The 14,924-nt window shown below is 31.2% G+C and overlaps 1 protein-coding gene across 2 annotated transcripts in view; it reads left to right on the top strand.

Moving 5' to 3' along the window:
• Positions 1-3,676: 3,676 nt before the first annotated feature.
• LOC123717679 (RE1-silencing transcription factor-like) overlaps positions 3,677-14,924 on the top strand; it is a 45,702-nt gene continuing 34,454 nt past the window's right edge. Inside the window, exons 1-9 of one of the 2 annotated variants that reach the window (XM_045673813.1) lie at positions 3,677-3,994; positions 4,317-4,487; positions 5,410-5,529; positions 8,143-8,221; positions 9,535-9,682; positions 10,598-10,721; positions 11,315-11,454; positions 12,089-12,174; positions 13,590-13,701. In XM_045673813.1, the coding sequence (XP_045529769.1) occupies positions 3,842-3,994; positions 4,317-4,487; positions 5,410-5,529; positions 8,143-8,221; positions 9,535-9,682; positions 10,598-10,721; positions 11,315-11,454; positions 12,089-12,174; positions 13,590-13,701 (1,133 nt within the window). In that variant the 5' untranslated portion in view covers positions 3,677-3,841. The remainder of the gene's footprint in view (positions 3,995-4,316; positions 4,488-5,409; positions 5,530-8,142; positions 8,222-9,534; positions 9,683-10,597; positions 10,722-11,314; positions 11,455-12,088; positions 12,175-13,589; positions 13,702-14,924) is intronic. The other variant, XM_045673814.1, reaches the window with a different exon arrangement.

The following is a 14,924-nucleotide window of genomic DNA, read 5'->3' as shown; positions in this document are numbered from 1 at the left end:
TAGATATTTTGTATTGATATAGAGAAGTAGGTAAATGGAAATCACAATTGAATTGATCAAGTAACATTTATTTGTATGTATAAGTACAATTATGTCAATTTTTTTCATCGCTCACTCAAGTAGGAGAGAACGCGGAGGCCGAGTGCCTCTTTGTCACTCGTTCCGCGCTCTCGCTTGCACTTCAAGCCAAATGGAACGCCTCAGAGCGAGGCAACGCCGCTTGAGTCATGTTTTTTCGTGCGTGCAGTCGGCTCCATCGAAATATAAGACGCCGTCCCGTGAAAAATAATTAATAGCCGCTGCATTATAAAATAAATAAGGATGTATCACTAGTTTATTTGAAATAAACATTTCCTTTGGTTCTTTAAATAAACATAAGTTTTTCAAATTCATAATATGTTAATAATAAGACATTAGAATAACAGTTTTTATTTAGTTCGAATGACGCCATCAATATAGGAAAAGATGTCTTCAGGCAATGTTCAATTGGGCGTAAACATACACTGGATTTCGAGCAAAACGACGATTAAGGAACCAGGACCAGGTAACTTTCGTCGTTATATCCGGAAGTCGTTTCAGGTAATAAATGAGATAAAGACATGTTTATATTGATTTATTATTTATTATATTTATTTATTATTGAAAATATTTGCATAGTCGATCACTGTAAATTTAAAAATAACTCAGAATATCACTTTGAAACTGACGCATAAATTTAACTCCGAAACGTTATCTATAAACAAAAGGTAAAGCTCTCCACAGTTGATGAAGTGCGAATGTTCACAAATTATAAAAAAATGTTTGTAAAAGAAATAGATCTTTGTGTGTTTGGCGGCTGACTCCAGTCGATTTTTTTAGGAACTCCATACAATTATTCATTAAAAACTGTCGCTTCACCAGAACTGGACACATTCAAACTCACTATTGCCACTTGAATAAATAAATACTAAAGGATATATATGTAGTGTATACGTAAAATTCAAGAATCTTAGATTTAACTTATACCATTGTATTATATTCAGATATTTAATTGGGGACATTCTTCCAACGTGTCTCTCAATTCAGCAAGTTAGTCAAGTCAAGCTGTAAAGGAAATACAATTATTTATATTATATGATAATTCATTAATAACACATTATAAATAAATATTATTCTGTATAAATTATATTTGTAAAATCAATAGGAATTTTTTGAAGTGAAACTTCTTTAGGCGCATGAAGGTAAAATTTTGACGGAATCGTCACCAAGTTATGCATCGTTTTTGTCGAAGAAACGAGAGAGAAAGAGTGAGAAAGGGAGATCGTGAAAAAATACACGCTATTGGTTGATGAATTCGTTTTGTAGTTACATATTAGAACTTCAGATGGCAATTCTGTCGCATAACGCCTTGTGTGTCAAATAGTAGTAAAATGTAAGTCTACTATAAAAAAAACAGAAAACTTTACAGTTAAATTTCAATATTTTACATAGACACCTCAATCATCGTTCATTCGTTCGGTCTTGCGATTCCAATACGTTTAATTTATAGGAGATGATGGAACGAAAAAATGCTATTGAATTTAGAAACGTAAACTTATCAGCATCTCAACTGGATTGTTATAAGAAAGCTCTTGGTAGGCCCCCTGGATTACTGGAACCTGACAAATTATGCATATGGTAGGCGGGATGTGTTACATCCTTTATATCTGATCTTTGATCATGTAAACTTTATTTGCAAAATAATTTGTATTTACGAACAAATATATCAAAAACTTCACCCTTGTTTAGTACTTGAAATTGCGCTATCTAGTTATTCTTAGCAAAAGCGAAGCTGTTTAAAGAATCCACTCACCGCTAGAGGCGTGGTCGACCAGCGTCAGCTTAGTGATGGGATTTTATGCTTGATCCGAATTTGAGGATCGTGACGTTTCGTACCGATACGCTGATCGGAATCCGATTAATAAAGATCTATAAATATTGTATGGAATTGCAATACTTTCAATAATTTTACACTCGTTATTTTGAATCTCTCGATAATTCTAATTTTAATTGGTGTTAAATGTTAATTGGTACTCTCGGTAATTTTAAGTTGAAGGAATAATATCTTGCATAATTTGAACATGTGATAATAGGTCCGGGCTCTCTAAAACTTGAAGTGTTTATCATGCACAGATCTGTCAATTGTATACCTAAGTGATATAAGGGTATGTTCATATTCCAGTCTTCTTTCAAACGGAAATAAGTCATGTTAATGTTTGTCTTATTTTTAAAATCACTAGGAATGCAGTAAATTTCGACGAGGTAAATAATTCCGTTTGCCAAGTTATGTGTTGGTTTACTTATAATAACTTGTTACTTAATTCTAATAAAACAAAATGTATACAATTTTCTTTTCCCAATGTAAAACAAGTCACTACAAATATTAACATTAATGAGGAAATAATTCAACTGTATTTTTAGGGATCACTCTAGATTCTTGCATCCTATCGGGAAGACTTAGTTCGGCTGCTTTTGCGATAAAAAAATTAGATAATTGTCTGATATTATCTTATCTATCTTGTATATTTCAGTTACATCCAAAGTGTTATGACATATGGTATGTTGTTGTGGGGCTCAGCGGCCGATATTCAAGATATGTTTTATTTAAAAAAAAAGATAAATGCGCGCTATACATCAATTAAAACCGCGTGCCTCCCAATATGTATATGATAATTTTATGTACGTCTATAAAAACATAAATACATTTTTAAAGCTTAGTGACTGTCACAATTTAAGAAATAGGAATAGACTTGCTTTCCTCGCCTCATAAGCCTCATAAGTCCAAACATTACATGAAGGAAACACTAATAAAAATGGATATTATACAGTTCAAGAATATATAGATGATAACAATGTGTGGCCACTAATGACGCTATAAGATAGTGAGATGGCGTAAATTGATATGCATAAGTGTACAAATTATCTAGGTACTTAGATTAGGTATTCATCTAGATGAATAAATTACTTATTCATTAATTGATAATGTTGATAATATAATGAAAATGATAGATTGAAGTCAAAAACGATTACGGACTAATTTACGAAATAAAAATTTAATACAGAAATAGTAAATCTCAAATATTTATCAAACTATTATTTACTTGGTTCCCCCCTCACCTCTCGTGGTTATTTAAACGCTTGTTATTTTGAACCCTAGGTAAACGGCAAACGGACATAAATTTTTTAAACGGATTTCTGGTTCTCTAAGTTTCATTGATTTATCGAGAGTCGTTTGTATTTATCTTAACATGACAATTTTTTAGATTTCACTTGCTTAACAATAATATGTAATGTATATGGAAACTATAAAGTACCTATAAATAATTTTAAACCTTGTAAAAAGTAATATTATAATTATAATTAAACACTTCAATTTTAACAAACAAAACAATCTAAAATTCCAAATCAAATATATCGATGGCTAACTAATAATATATTTTGTTATATATACTTGGAATATTGAAAATATATCAGTAGCATTGTTTTTTTAATATTATGGCAATAGTTTTGACTTTATGCCAGTTTCAAGTGGCATTGTTTATTATTTATCCGGCTCGGCAATCGATTAAATCGTAAAAAGATCTGATGGTCACATCCCTACGTTAGTTTACGCCACGCAGCCGGCAGCGCCACTAGTGGGGAGTGGCGCTCATTAAAGCGTGTCAGTCAACTCTCATGTCTCAAACTAAACTTTAAGCAGCGCTAGTGTTTTTAATTATTTACTGGCTTGTTAATTGTATTCCCGAATCCCGTTTCATATAGAGGTTATGTGTAAAAAAACATTTAGTTTTTAGTGTAGTGTGTAAATTAATTAATCTTAAAAATGGAGAGTAGAAAAGATACTTTAACCATGGCAAAAATGTGTCGGTTTTGTTTAACGCAAACAACACCTCTGAAGAGTTTGTATTCAAAAAATAAGACAAATAAAGACGCTTTAAGTTTAAAATTTAAAGTTTTATCTTGTCTGTCGTACGAGGTAAGTTCACGCTTTTCTTAACAAATAATCTATAGTTTTAATGTAGCAGACGCCACTGAAATTTTACCGCAACGATGGATGGATGGCCTACAAAAAAACATGTTTTCGGGGCTATTAGTAAGAATATTTACAAACTAGCGATGTACTAAAATAGATATTTATGTTTTGGATATGGTTTCTTATTTACTTATATTGCTCCGGTTTTTAAATGCACTAAATATTTGATTAAATTGGGAGTGACCTCAAAAGCGCCATCTGGTGTGTGACAATACTGAATGTAAAAAATTTGTAACTTTAATTCATTATTTTCCATTTATTACAGGTTTTTCCTTCTGATAGAATGCCTACATATATATGTGACCGCTGCAAGTTCTTTATGAACTCATTTTATGAATTTAAGAAAATTTGTAGGCAATCGGAGGAATTAGTTCTGAAATTCATCCGCAATGGGAAAGCATTTGAGCCTGTTACTTGGCCTAAAGCACTGTCAAAAGTAAGATATATATTTTATATATAGACTTCTACTTAAAACATATTTTAAGACAGATAAAACTATACTAGAAAGATGAGTTAAATGTAATTTTATTAAACTTAAATAAGAGATATGACAAGTAGTTGTTTGTGTCATAAGAAACAGTAATTTCTGCATGTTAATAATTTACTTTTTGGACAACTAGTATTAACTCAAATATCAAATTCCTTAGGGCCAATTTAATAAATACATTTGACTCCATCAAACTTCCTGTAACTGTGGATATAACATATTTATTTTTTCTGATTAGATATGTATTGTATCACTAATAAACCATTCTAATTAAAATAAACAATTTCTGTTCTATAGAGAGAACGGTATGGTGAGACACAATGTTATGTTAGTGAACCCTATATGTAACTAACAGACAGATGTCAAATCTGGTCTATTAAATTGACCTTACTGTAATAATATTTCCTTGGCTTAAATTAAGAGGTTTAAATTTTGCTGAGACATTTATGTCATATCATGCATCCCGCATACCAAATAAGTTTGCCATATTTATAAATAATATAAATGTTGTCAAATGCCTCATTAGACTGTTACAGTGTGTGTATCATATAAGTATATTTTTTTAGCTATTCATAGTCTAATTGAAATTAATTACTACCTAAAACAAATATTAGACAACATCTTTTATTTAGTGTGTGTTTCATAATTCAAATTTAGGTTAATAGAAAAGCAAATTTTGTGTAAATATTAATAAATTGATTTTATTTATACTGCAGATTTAAATTCTGATGGACATACTTGTAGTCTAAATGCTGGTATCTTTCTTTCTATAACATATTTTCACAAGTATCTGTTGGACCCCCTAGTATCATATCTGATGTTTGACAACTAAAAATACTAATTAGGCTATTTATGAACCACATTTTTCTAGGTGTATGACAGTTCCAAAGATGTGGTAAATACAATCATTGAAGGTGGAACAACGGTGCAAGTATCCTCGCAAGATACATCAGAGAGTGAAGATGAGGATGCTAATGTATACAATGTTCAGGTAATATTTTATCACAGTTACACAGTGTTGATACTCAAATTTATATAATAACTTTGCGTGACTTCGACAACTCATTACCTAAATATATATTCCCTTAGGGCTATGCTAAACAGAGGCTTAAAATTGTTAATTTATTTATTAGTAAACTTGCAGTTAACATACATATAATAAAACAAAACACTTAAGAAATATACAAAGCTAAAACAGACTACATAGATAAACAATAATTTATCATAGTTGCACAGTACTGATACTGAAATTTGTATAATAACTTTGCGTGACTTCAGCAACTCATTACCTAAATATATATTTGTTGAGGGCTATGCTAAACAGAGGCTTAATATTGTTTATTTATTTCTTAGTAATCTTGCAGCTAACATATATATTATAAAACAATATACAAAGCTAAAACAGACTACGTAGATAAATGATAAATATGAAACAGAAAACATAAGTATGTACATTAATGGACAAAAACATATTAAATTTAACATGAAACCAATGTCAATTGCGACTTAATATTTTAAATAAAAAACAAAATTATTACTGCTAAACAAAGTGTTAAAAAGTTTTCTATTCACATCACTTGAATTGTTAACTAAGCTGTGTATGCTTTATAAATTTCAGCCTAATTTGTGTTTAATCTTGTACTCTTGATGGCTATCAATATTAGATCCAGGCGGAGACATACAGTGATTATATATTATGTTTCCACTTTGTTTAGATAACTGCCTAGATTGTCGGTTAATAATTTTATGTATTTTGTATTTATGTTGAAATAATTCAGATCGAGATATTAAAGCATTTTAAAATTAAAATAATAACTTTAATTTTTAACTACAAACTAGAACTAATAAAAAAACAAGTTTAAAATATGTGAAATTATTGAAACAATATATTACAAGTGTGTATGTTTGAAATACTTTAGTTTTAAACCTTTTTGCAATATTTTTTTGAATTAAAAAAAAATCTTATAAAAATCTATTTTGCTTACTATTATTAATTATTTGTTCAGATAAAATAATCTAAAATTTTGTTAGAATAAACCTACAGACTAGTGTTAGTATATTATAATTAAAAAGCTAAACACAAAACTCATGTAAAAGTCTATGCATACACTAGTCGATCTGTACCAATAAAATGCCTTATGATAGGCGAAGACAGGTCATCTGTAATTTCTGGAAGAGGAAATTTATATATATTTGATATGAATTTTAACTCATAGTATAGGTAAATAACATGAACATCAAAGATTTGGATCATTGTATGAGTTAAGTCTGATCTCACCTAAAACATTTTGTTTTCTAAGAAAGGTCAACATCAACTATAAAAGTAGATTTTGTTAATGGAAGCTTAATTTTGTTTTTGTTCTTTTTTCTTCCAAGAGCGCATCATACAGTCTTCTGACTGAGCGAATGAGTTGTAGGATGATTTGTGGGTGGAAATATTCCTCATTAGGTATATCTACCATAATAATATTATATCATTCAATGCTGCTGACCTCTATGGTTCTAAATCTTTTGAGACGGTTTATATACTCCGGGTGGGTGAGTGGTTGGGGAATGGGTTGAACAGTTTAGATGATTTTCCAGCCTAGTCTTGTACTTCTGAGCGTATACTTTTATTTCCTCCTTGACTTGTAACATAAATAACAAAAATTAAGGGTGATTAATATGTAGTCCTGAATTGAACAAATTTCTAAAAAAAAATTGTTTTTAAAAATCACAAGTCTTATATTAAAAATATTATGAAAAAACACGAAATCTGTCTATTAATATATTCTTATATTAAAATATTTACAAATGTAACTTACAATTACAAATACAAACTTACAATTTTATTTTATTTGTTATAAAAAATGAGTGGCGCTACAAAGTTTTTAGGCGTCAGATTTCGGTATCTGCTTCATGTTCATTTGTTAATCTAATAGGCAAGTACACATTTGGAGGGTAGTTCTTTAAAACTGAAGACCACTCAATATAACACAAATTCCCTGAAGAACTGTCTTCCAAACCGAAGTAGTGGCCGACTGGAATAGGCTTCGGGAAAGTCTTATTAGTGAACCCACTTTGAACTCTTTTAAAAATAGGTTGGATAGTTTTCCAAATTTCCAAATCAGCTTATTAAGCTGCTAGTGTGTTTATGTACATAATAATAATAATAATAATAAAGTAGGTGATCAGCCTCTTGTGCCTGACACACGTCTTTTTGGTATAAGGCAAGCCGGTATCCTCACGATATTTTCCTTCACCGTTCGAGCAAATGTTAAATGCGCACAGAAACAAAGTCTATTGGTACACTGCCGGTGATCGAACCTACGGTCTTTACTGTAGTGTGTGTTTTTATCACTAATTAATACAAAGGCCATAATAATTTATTTAATTTGAAACATTTAATATTCAATTTATTAACTTTACCTTACAAAGAAAACACTTTTTCAAAGGATTGAAGTTATGTATTATTATAAACTTATAATTATTTTACATAATTAACAAATTATATAAAGTAATTACAAGTTTATAATTATACATAACTTCAATCCGTTGAAAGGGTTTTTCTTTAAATGTTTAAAAGTTATTTTAATAAAAGTCAATACTATGTGTAACCTTTCAGATTGGTGAGGACGACGGAGCAAAGACAACGCAAGTGAAGATTGTCACCACAGACAACATAGAGAAAAAAGCAAAAAAAGGTAGAGTATGAAGTGGTTAAGTTTTTATTTCGCTTTTTAATTTTATTTTACCGTGTGTTCATAGCTTAAATTTTCCCGTATTTTTTATTTGCATGTTATTACATTCTATTTTGATTAGCATGTCACGTGTTTAGGTGAATGGCATGTTTCGGTGAGTATTTTTGGTTCAATTATTTTGTTTAGAGTGTCATCAGATAAGTCTTTCAGTCGTATACTAACTCTTGTATGTCAATATTGTTTTTGAAGTTTGACACTTGACAAGACAAGCACACTGATACTGGCTGTGTCTATTTATTTTATTTTAAAATACAAATGTCTAGTAAGTTTTATTCTGAAACGCCATTTTCGTTTGAAATAATACGGAATTATTTAAATAATCTATTTAAAAACTACTTTTTAATATTTTTGTTTCAATTACAACTTGACATTTGACAGCGCATTTGACTGTTGAAGATTGTGATGTGTGATGTATTCCCGCGCAATTATATTATGGCAGCTAATCACAATGTTTTTAATAGATCAATGACAAATAGTCAATTATCTTTGACGAAGCATTGTTCGCACTGAATCCCTTGTAGAAAAAATATAATTTATATTATAATAAATTCTGTGACAGTATTTAAAACGAAGCCGTGCGTTTTATTGTTGGTCAGAACGCATCCTATCGTCAGTTGTTACGTTCCAAAAGCACCAGCTTAGGTTGCCGCGCATTTCGAACAGCTGACAGTTGACATTTGATTGTTTCATGTGCTGTGATTTTATGTTAAACGTATACAAGGAATATAAAGTAAACACGTTTTTAACGGATTGGAGCTATAATAAATAGAGATAATACAATAAATACAGATAATACAACTTTCTCTACAGCTGTGATACTTTTTGACATTCAACACCTTTTGTCATCAGTCACCGTGACCAAGCACGCTGTAAAGCACGCGAAACATCGGGTAAAGTTTATAATAATACGTAGCTTCAGTCCGTTAAAAAAGTGTTTTCTTTAAATGTGTAAAAGTTATGTTAATAAAAGACAATACTATGTATATTTCTTGCTTTATATAAAATTATCTACCGGTATCTGCAGTAGACAGTGGGGTAGGATATTAGTTTGATATTTATTTTTATTTTTTCTGTATTATTGCCTCAACAAAATGTATGAGTCTAACTTTCCCTTGAAAACTAAACAAAACTTTTAAAAAGGACTTATTCAAGATGACATACAAGAGAGAGTGACTAAGAGAGATTGGTATTGACACTTGCTACTTGTAATTATAATTATTTGTATAGTTAATAAACGTGTCAGCCAATTACCATAGATACAGTAGAGACCGAGACACGTGTGGCCGAGGGCTGTTGGCCATGCGAGGAATGCCATCGCACCTACCCGTTGGAACAATTGCTGACCCTGCACAAGATGAGACAGCATAATCGACCTAAGCTAGTTGAATGCGACATGTGTGATTCGTAAGTATTTCGTTTGATATATCCTTCTAGCGACCTATTCCTATGGATAATCGTGAGCCGTAAACTTTTCTAATCGATCATTCTAAATATTAATAAACAAACAGAAATACGGCTAGACTGGTTCTATCTATACTAATAAATTGATAACTCCGAAACTACTGGACCGATTTGAATAATTCTCTCACCATTAGAACCCTTTGCGATCCCTTATGAACATAACTGAACATTTTTCTAAAAAGTTATTGTTCTGTAGGAAACCATGAGAGTGTAACCCAATGTGACAAGAGAGAAACTAGAGAAACATCAATAACTACAACAAAGTTTGCGAATGGTATCGCAAATAAGATTTTTTTTTAAATTTAAGTCTTTTTACAGAAAAAAGCTTTAAGCTATAGAGCTTCGTGATACGACCGAATTATGGCGGGTAGAACCGCAGAGCACAGCTAGTATTATATATATTTTTTTTAATAGGCAAATGAACCTACAGGACCCCAAAAAGGGCAATCGTCGCAGCCCATGCACACCTATTTAGTGGGTGCGTTGCCGGCCTTTGAGTTGGGAGTACACTCTAACTTTGAATAGTTGGATGTCGTATCTCCCCTCGTAGTACCCCTTACCGGGAATCAATTCACAGTTGGCAAAAGAACCGTCACCTTGATGCCTGGAAGTCTTCCATGGTGGTTTTCCAAAATTTTGTCGCCGACTTTTCTAGGCATTAACAAGCTCTGCAGAACTAAATCATATATCTCTTATCGTTCAGGCAGCGTAGATCGGTTTCTCCGCTGCTAATCTGGCTGTGTTGTTAAATGGTTAAGTTATAACTCCCCGTGGCTTTCGCGTTCTGTACTGTCCAATATAAAACTGTTTAATTCGATTTAGTATATTTTGAGTGTTATAACTTAGAATGTCTTTCAGAAAATTCTTCTCGAAAAGTGATTTAACAATACATCAACAAAGACATTCCGATGAGACGCCTTTTCCGTGTGTGGCCTGTGACCATAAGTTCAAACGGCTTATACTTCTAAAGAGACATGAGAGGGTGAATATTAATTTATTTAATTCCTATCATTTTATTTATATAACACGGGGTAAACGGGCGGGAGGCTGATATGTACTGCCAATTCTCAAACTAAAAAAGTTAAAATTCTTGTAATACGTTAAGTGTTAGTTCTCAAACTAAAAAAGTTGATTAAAAAAGTTAAAATTCTTGTAATACATACATGTACTGCCAGTTCTCAAATTAAAAAAGTTGATTAAAAAAGTTAAAATTCTTGTAATACGTTAACTGTTAGTTCTCAAACTAAAAAAGTTGATTAAAAAGTTAAAATTCTTGTAATACGTTAACTGTTAGTTCTCAAAGAAATAAAGTTGATTAAAAAGTTAAAATTCTTGTAATACGTTAACTGTTAGTTCTCAAATTAAAAAAGTTGATTAAAATCGTTACAATTCTTGTAATACTGCCAGTTCTAAAACTAAAAAGTTAAATACCTTTATTGCAAGTTATTAAATTAAGGTCGAATAACAGCGAACTGCTAATAAGCTCTCGTCTTAAATAAAATGTAATAATATATATATTTAATAATATAATAATTGTATACACAGTCTTTCTTACACATAGTTTTTGAATTTCAGTTGGTCCATTCGGACCTACCTCAACATAGTTGTCCGAGCTGTCCGGCCACATTTATCTCCGTAGAAGAATTGACGTCCCATCAACAGAGACACACGAAGAGAGCGGAGAGGTCATATGTATGCGATGTGTGTGATAAGACGTGAGTAGTTTTGGTACAGGTAATATTCAGATAGATTTAATAATTTGAAAAAAGTAGGCATTAAATATTAAAATTGTAATAACATTGTCGTGAAAGAAATTAATATATAAATATGCTTTTTTCAGGGTACTCGTAAAAAATTATGTACCCTCAAATTGCGACAACTCTTTTAATCAGTGATTGCGATGTGTGTGATATGACCGGACTAGTTTTGGTACAGGTGTTATGCAGATAAATAAATAAAACACACAAACAGAGATTAAAAATTGAAATTGATCGATTCAAAGAACTTAAAACAAAAAATGGCGCTTCTGAGGGTACTTAATATTTTTTGTGAACCCTTAAATTTTGTGCCTTAATATCTACCGCCTTATTTAAGAAAATATCTGCTCTCTTAAACTAAAGCACAGTCCTCTTTCGTATCTTTGTGATGGAAAACCCCAAAATTCAAAGTAGTTCAAATCCAGAATACTTAGAAAGTACTTAGTTAAAATGGTGCTGTTGAATAGGTCTAGTTTTTACGGTGACAAATTTACGAGGGTACTTCAAATATAATTTATATTTAGGAGTACCCTCAAAAAATATTTTTTTTTGTAAAATATCTCCCGTTGGTTATATAATTCTTTATTTCCAGATTCGCCGTACGTTCGACTCTTCAAAGACATATCGCCGTATTACATAAACGCGAACCGCAATTCAACTGCGAATATTGTCCTGAGCGTGAGTCTCAGAATAGAACCCTACAATCATTCTAATTATATTTGGCGTGATTTTATTTTGCTCATAGTATCTAAGTTTGATGTCCAGGCAATAATATCAAGGCTCCTATAATGAATTGTCCGGGTTATATTTATTGTTTCGCTAGGAGTTGAATTCAGGACTTTCGGCTAACTAATGCATCGAGTAGTAAAATCATTGTATTATTTGTTTGCTATATTTTTTTTTTAATTTATGAACTACCCTCTTTTTCAGCTTTTTCTATACTACCTTTTACAATTTTATTCTTACTCTTGTGTTTTGTGCTAGAATAACGAATTGAAGTTTCTAGTACATTATATTTAAAATTATTTTTTGCAGGTACTTCTATAGATAATAAAAAATTTAAGCTATGAACATACAAACGACAAATTAAGTTTTTTTTAAATATAATGCACATTTGTTTTTAAAAAGACTTGGCTGCGATAGATGACAGGAATAAAAAATATATTTTTTATTTCTTTGGGAATCCCTTGAACTCTGGAATACATTGGCAAGATTCAGAGTTCTTGTATGATGGTCAGAGTTGGGGCTTTGTTCGTATTCAGTAAGCTCTCGTCAATCTCGAAGTCATTGTCTTTGGTTTAGATAAAGCTTTTTAATAATCTGTGAAGCCTGCAATAAACATCACTTTGAGTCTTAAAAAAAATACATTTCAAAGAAAATTTGAAAAAAAAAACGAAATTTTAACGTTATACAATTTATGACGTTCATGAAGTAGGCCTTGTATAACTAAATCCAGAACGTACTAAACTCTGATCTTTAAGTCCGTAGAATTCTGACAGATATCATTTTTTGAAATGACTTTTTTAAGTTCAATACGCGTCAGTTAATGTATCCATTTTTTTAAAGTTTAATAAACCTGGAATAAGTAGGCAGTGATGTCCTAAATAAAATTAAGTAGTTAAAGTTTATTCGAAATATTCGTTTTTTCTGTTTTAACTCACTTGAGTATGTAAAATGGGTCAAATTTGTCCCTTTTTCAGTGGAGAGCTTTTTTAGTAACAGCACTTATGAAATATCAGAATTCTACGGAATGAATTATCGGAGCTTAGAGAAGAATTACCCATAACGCAGAATCCATGGTGATTGTCATGGAAGCGAGAGAGATATTGACAGGAACGTAGGAAAATACGTGCTGTCACACGGGAAAAACTACTGCTCGCTTAGTATAACTGAAATTGCGAATTTTCATGACGTTAAAATAAGTCAAACTTGGGCGTTTCTGAATACGTACGTAATGAATTTTGTCAGTGACTTTCTGGATCTCACTCTCAACTTAAATGGAGGGTAGATACAAAAATCCAGCTATTTCTTTCTAAACACCGATGTGCATTACAGGGAATTAGTTGATGAATCTAATAATTGTATAATTGCAGGTTTTGGCTCTGTGTCGAAATTGTCAAGACATTTGCGGACGCACGCGGGTGAGAGGCCGTACCCCTGCAAGTACTGCAATAAGAGTTTCATCAAATCGCAGCATTATACCAGGTAATTTGACAAGATTCTAGAAGGTTCAAAAATGTATATCTTAGGTTATATATGCTAATTGAAATTCCATATAACAAATATTAAGCATATACATAGCAAGAAAATACTGTTTAAACGGATTGAAGCTATGTATTATTATTATAAACTTATAATTATTTTACATAAAATTAAAATTTTCCGACGTTTCGCGTTGTTTACAGCGTGCGTGGTCACGGTGACTGAAGACAAAAGGTGCTGAATGTCAAAAAGTATCACAGCTGTTGAGAAAGTTATCAGTAAATAAGTTATGTTATCTGTATTTATTTCCCCAGCGTTGGTATCGACTAAAAGATGACGGGTTTTTGTAGAAATTTTTATTATTTAATTAATTTTCAGTCATTCAGTCACAATTATGTAAATAATTATAGGTTAATAATAATTCATAGCCTCAATCCGGTTAAAAAGTGTTTTCTTAATTTGAAAAACCTATGTTAACAAAAAACAATACAATATCCATAGCGGTAAATGACCTGCATCATGACCATACAAACATTCTCGTACATACCATCACTTACACAAAATCACACAACACAGCCAAATTTGCTATTCCTAATTGTGAGAACCTTTGTGTATATAATGTGTTCCATCTTTGGCTATTTTTAGCCGTAGAATTACGAAATAAATAAAAAAAAACTATTATACGAATGATATAACCAACTACAATATTTAAAAAAAAACCTGCCTATATTCGAGTACTATCATTGGGATTACATTAAGTTTATGTTGTTGTATTTAATATTAGTCAAAGTCTAAAATCATTTCATATAGGTAACACAATGTACATTTATGAACGTCAATAATCAAAAAATATACATGAAATGATTCTAATTTTACATTTGCTGCCAGTTCACAAATCAAGGTCGTAGAACGGAAGAGAAGAACTGGCAATAAAGAAACAAATATGAAATGCTTCTAATTTTACATTTGCTGCCAGTTCACAAATTAAGGGCGTAGAACGAAAGAGAAGAACTGGCAATAAAGAAAAAAATATGAAATGCTTCTAATTTTACATTTGCTGCCAGTTCACAAATCAATGGCGTAGAACGGAAGAGAAGAACTGGCAATAAAGAAACAAATATGAAATGCTTCTAATTTTACATTTACTGCCAGTTCACAAATTAAGGGCGTAGGACGAAAGAGAAGAACTGGCAATAAAGAAACAAATATGAAATGCTTCTAATTTT

The sequence above is a fragment of the Pieris brassicae genome, chromosome 13 (assembly GCF_905147105.1).
Source record: "Pieris brassicae chromosome 13, ilPieBrab1.1, whole genome shotgun sequence".
NCBI lineage: Eukaryota > Metazoa > Arthropoda > Insecta > Lepidoptera > Pieridae > Pieris > Pieris brassicae.
This window is presented reverse-complemented; position numbering and strand designations above follow the sequence as displayed.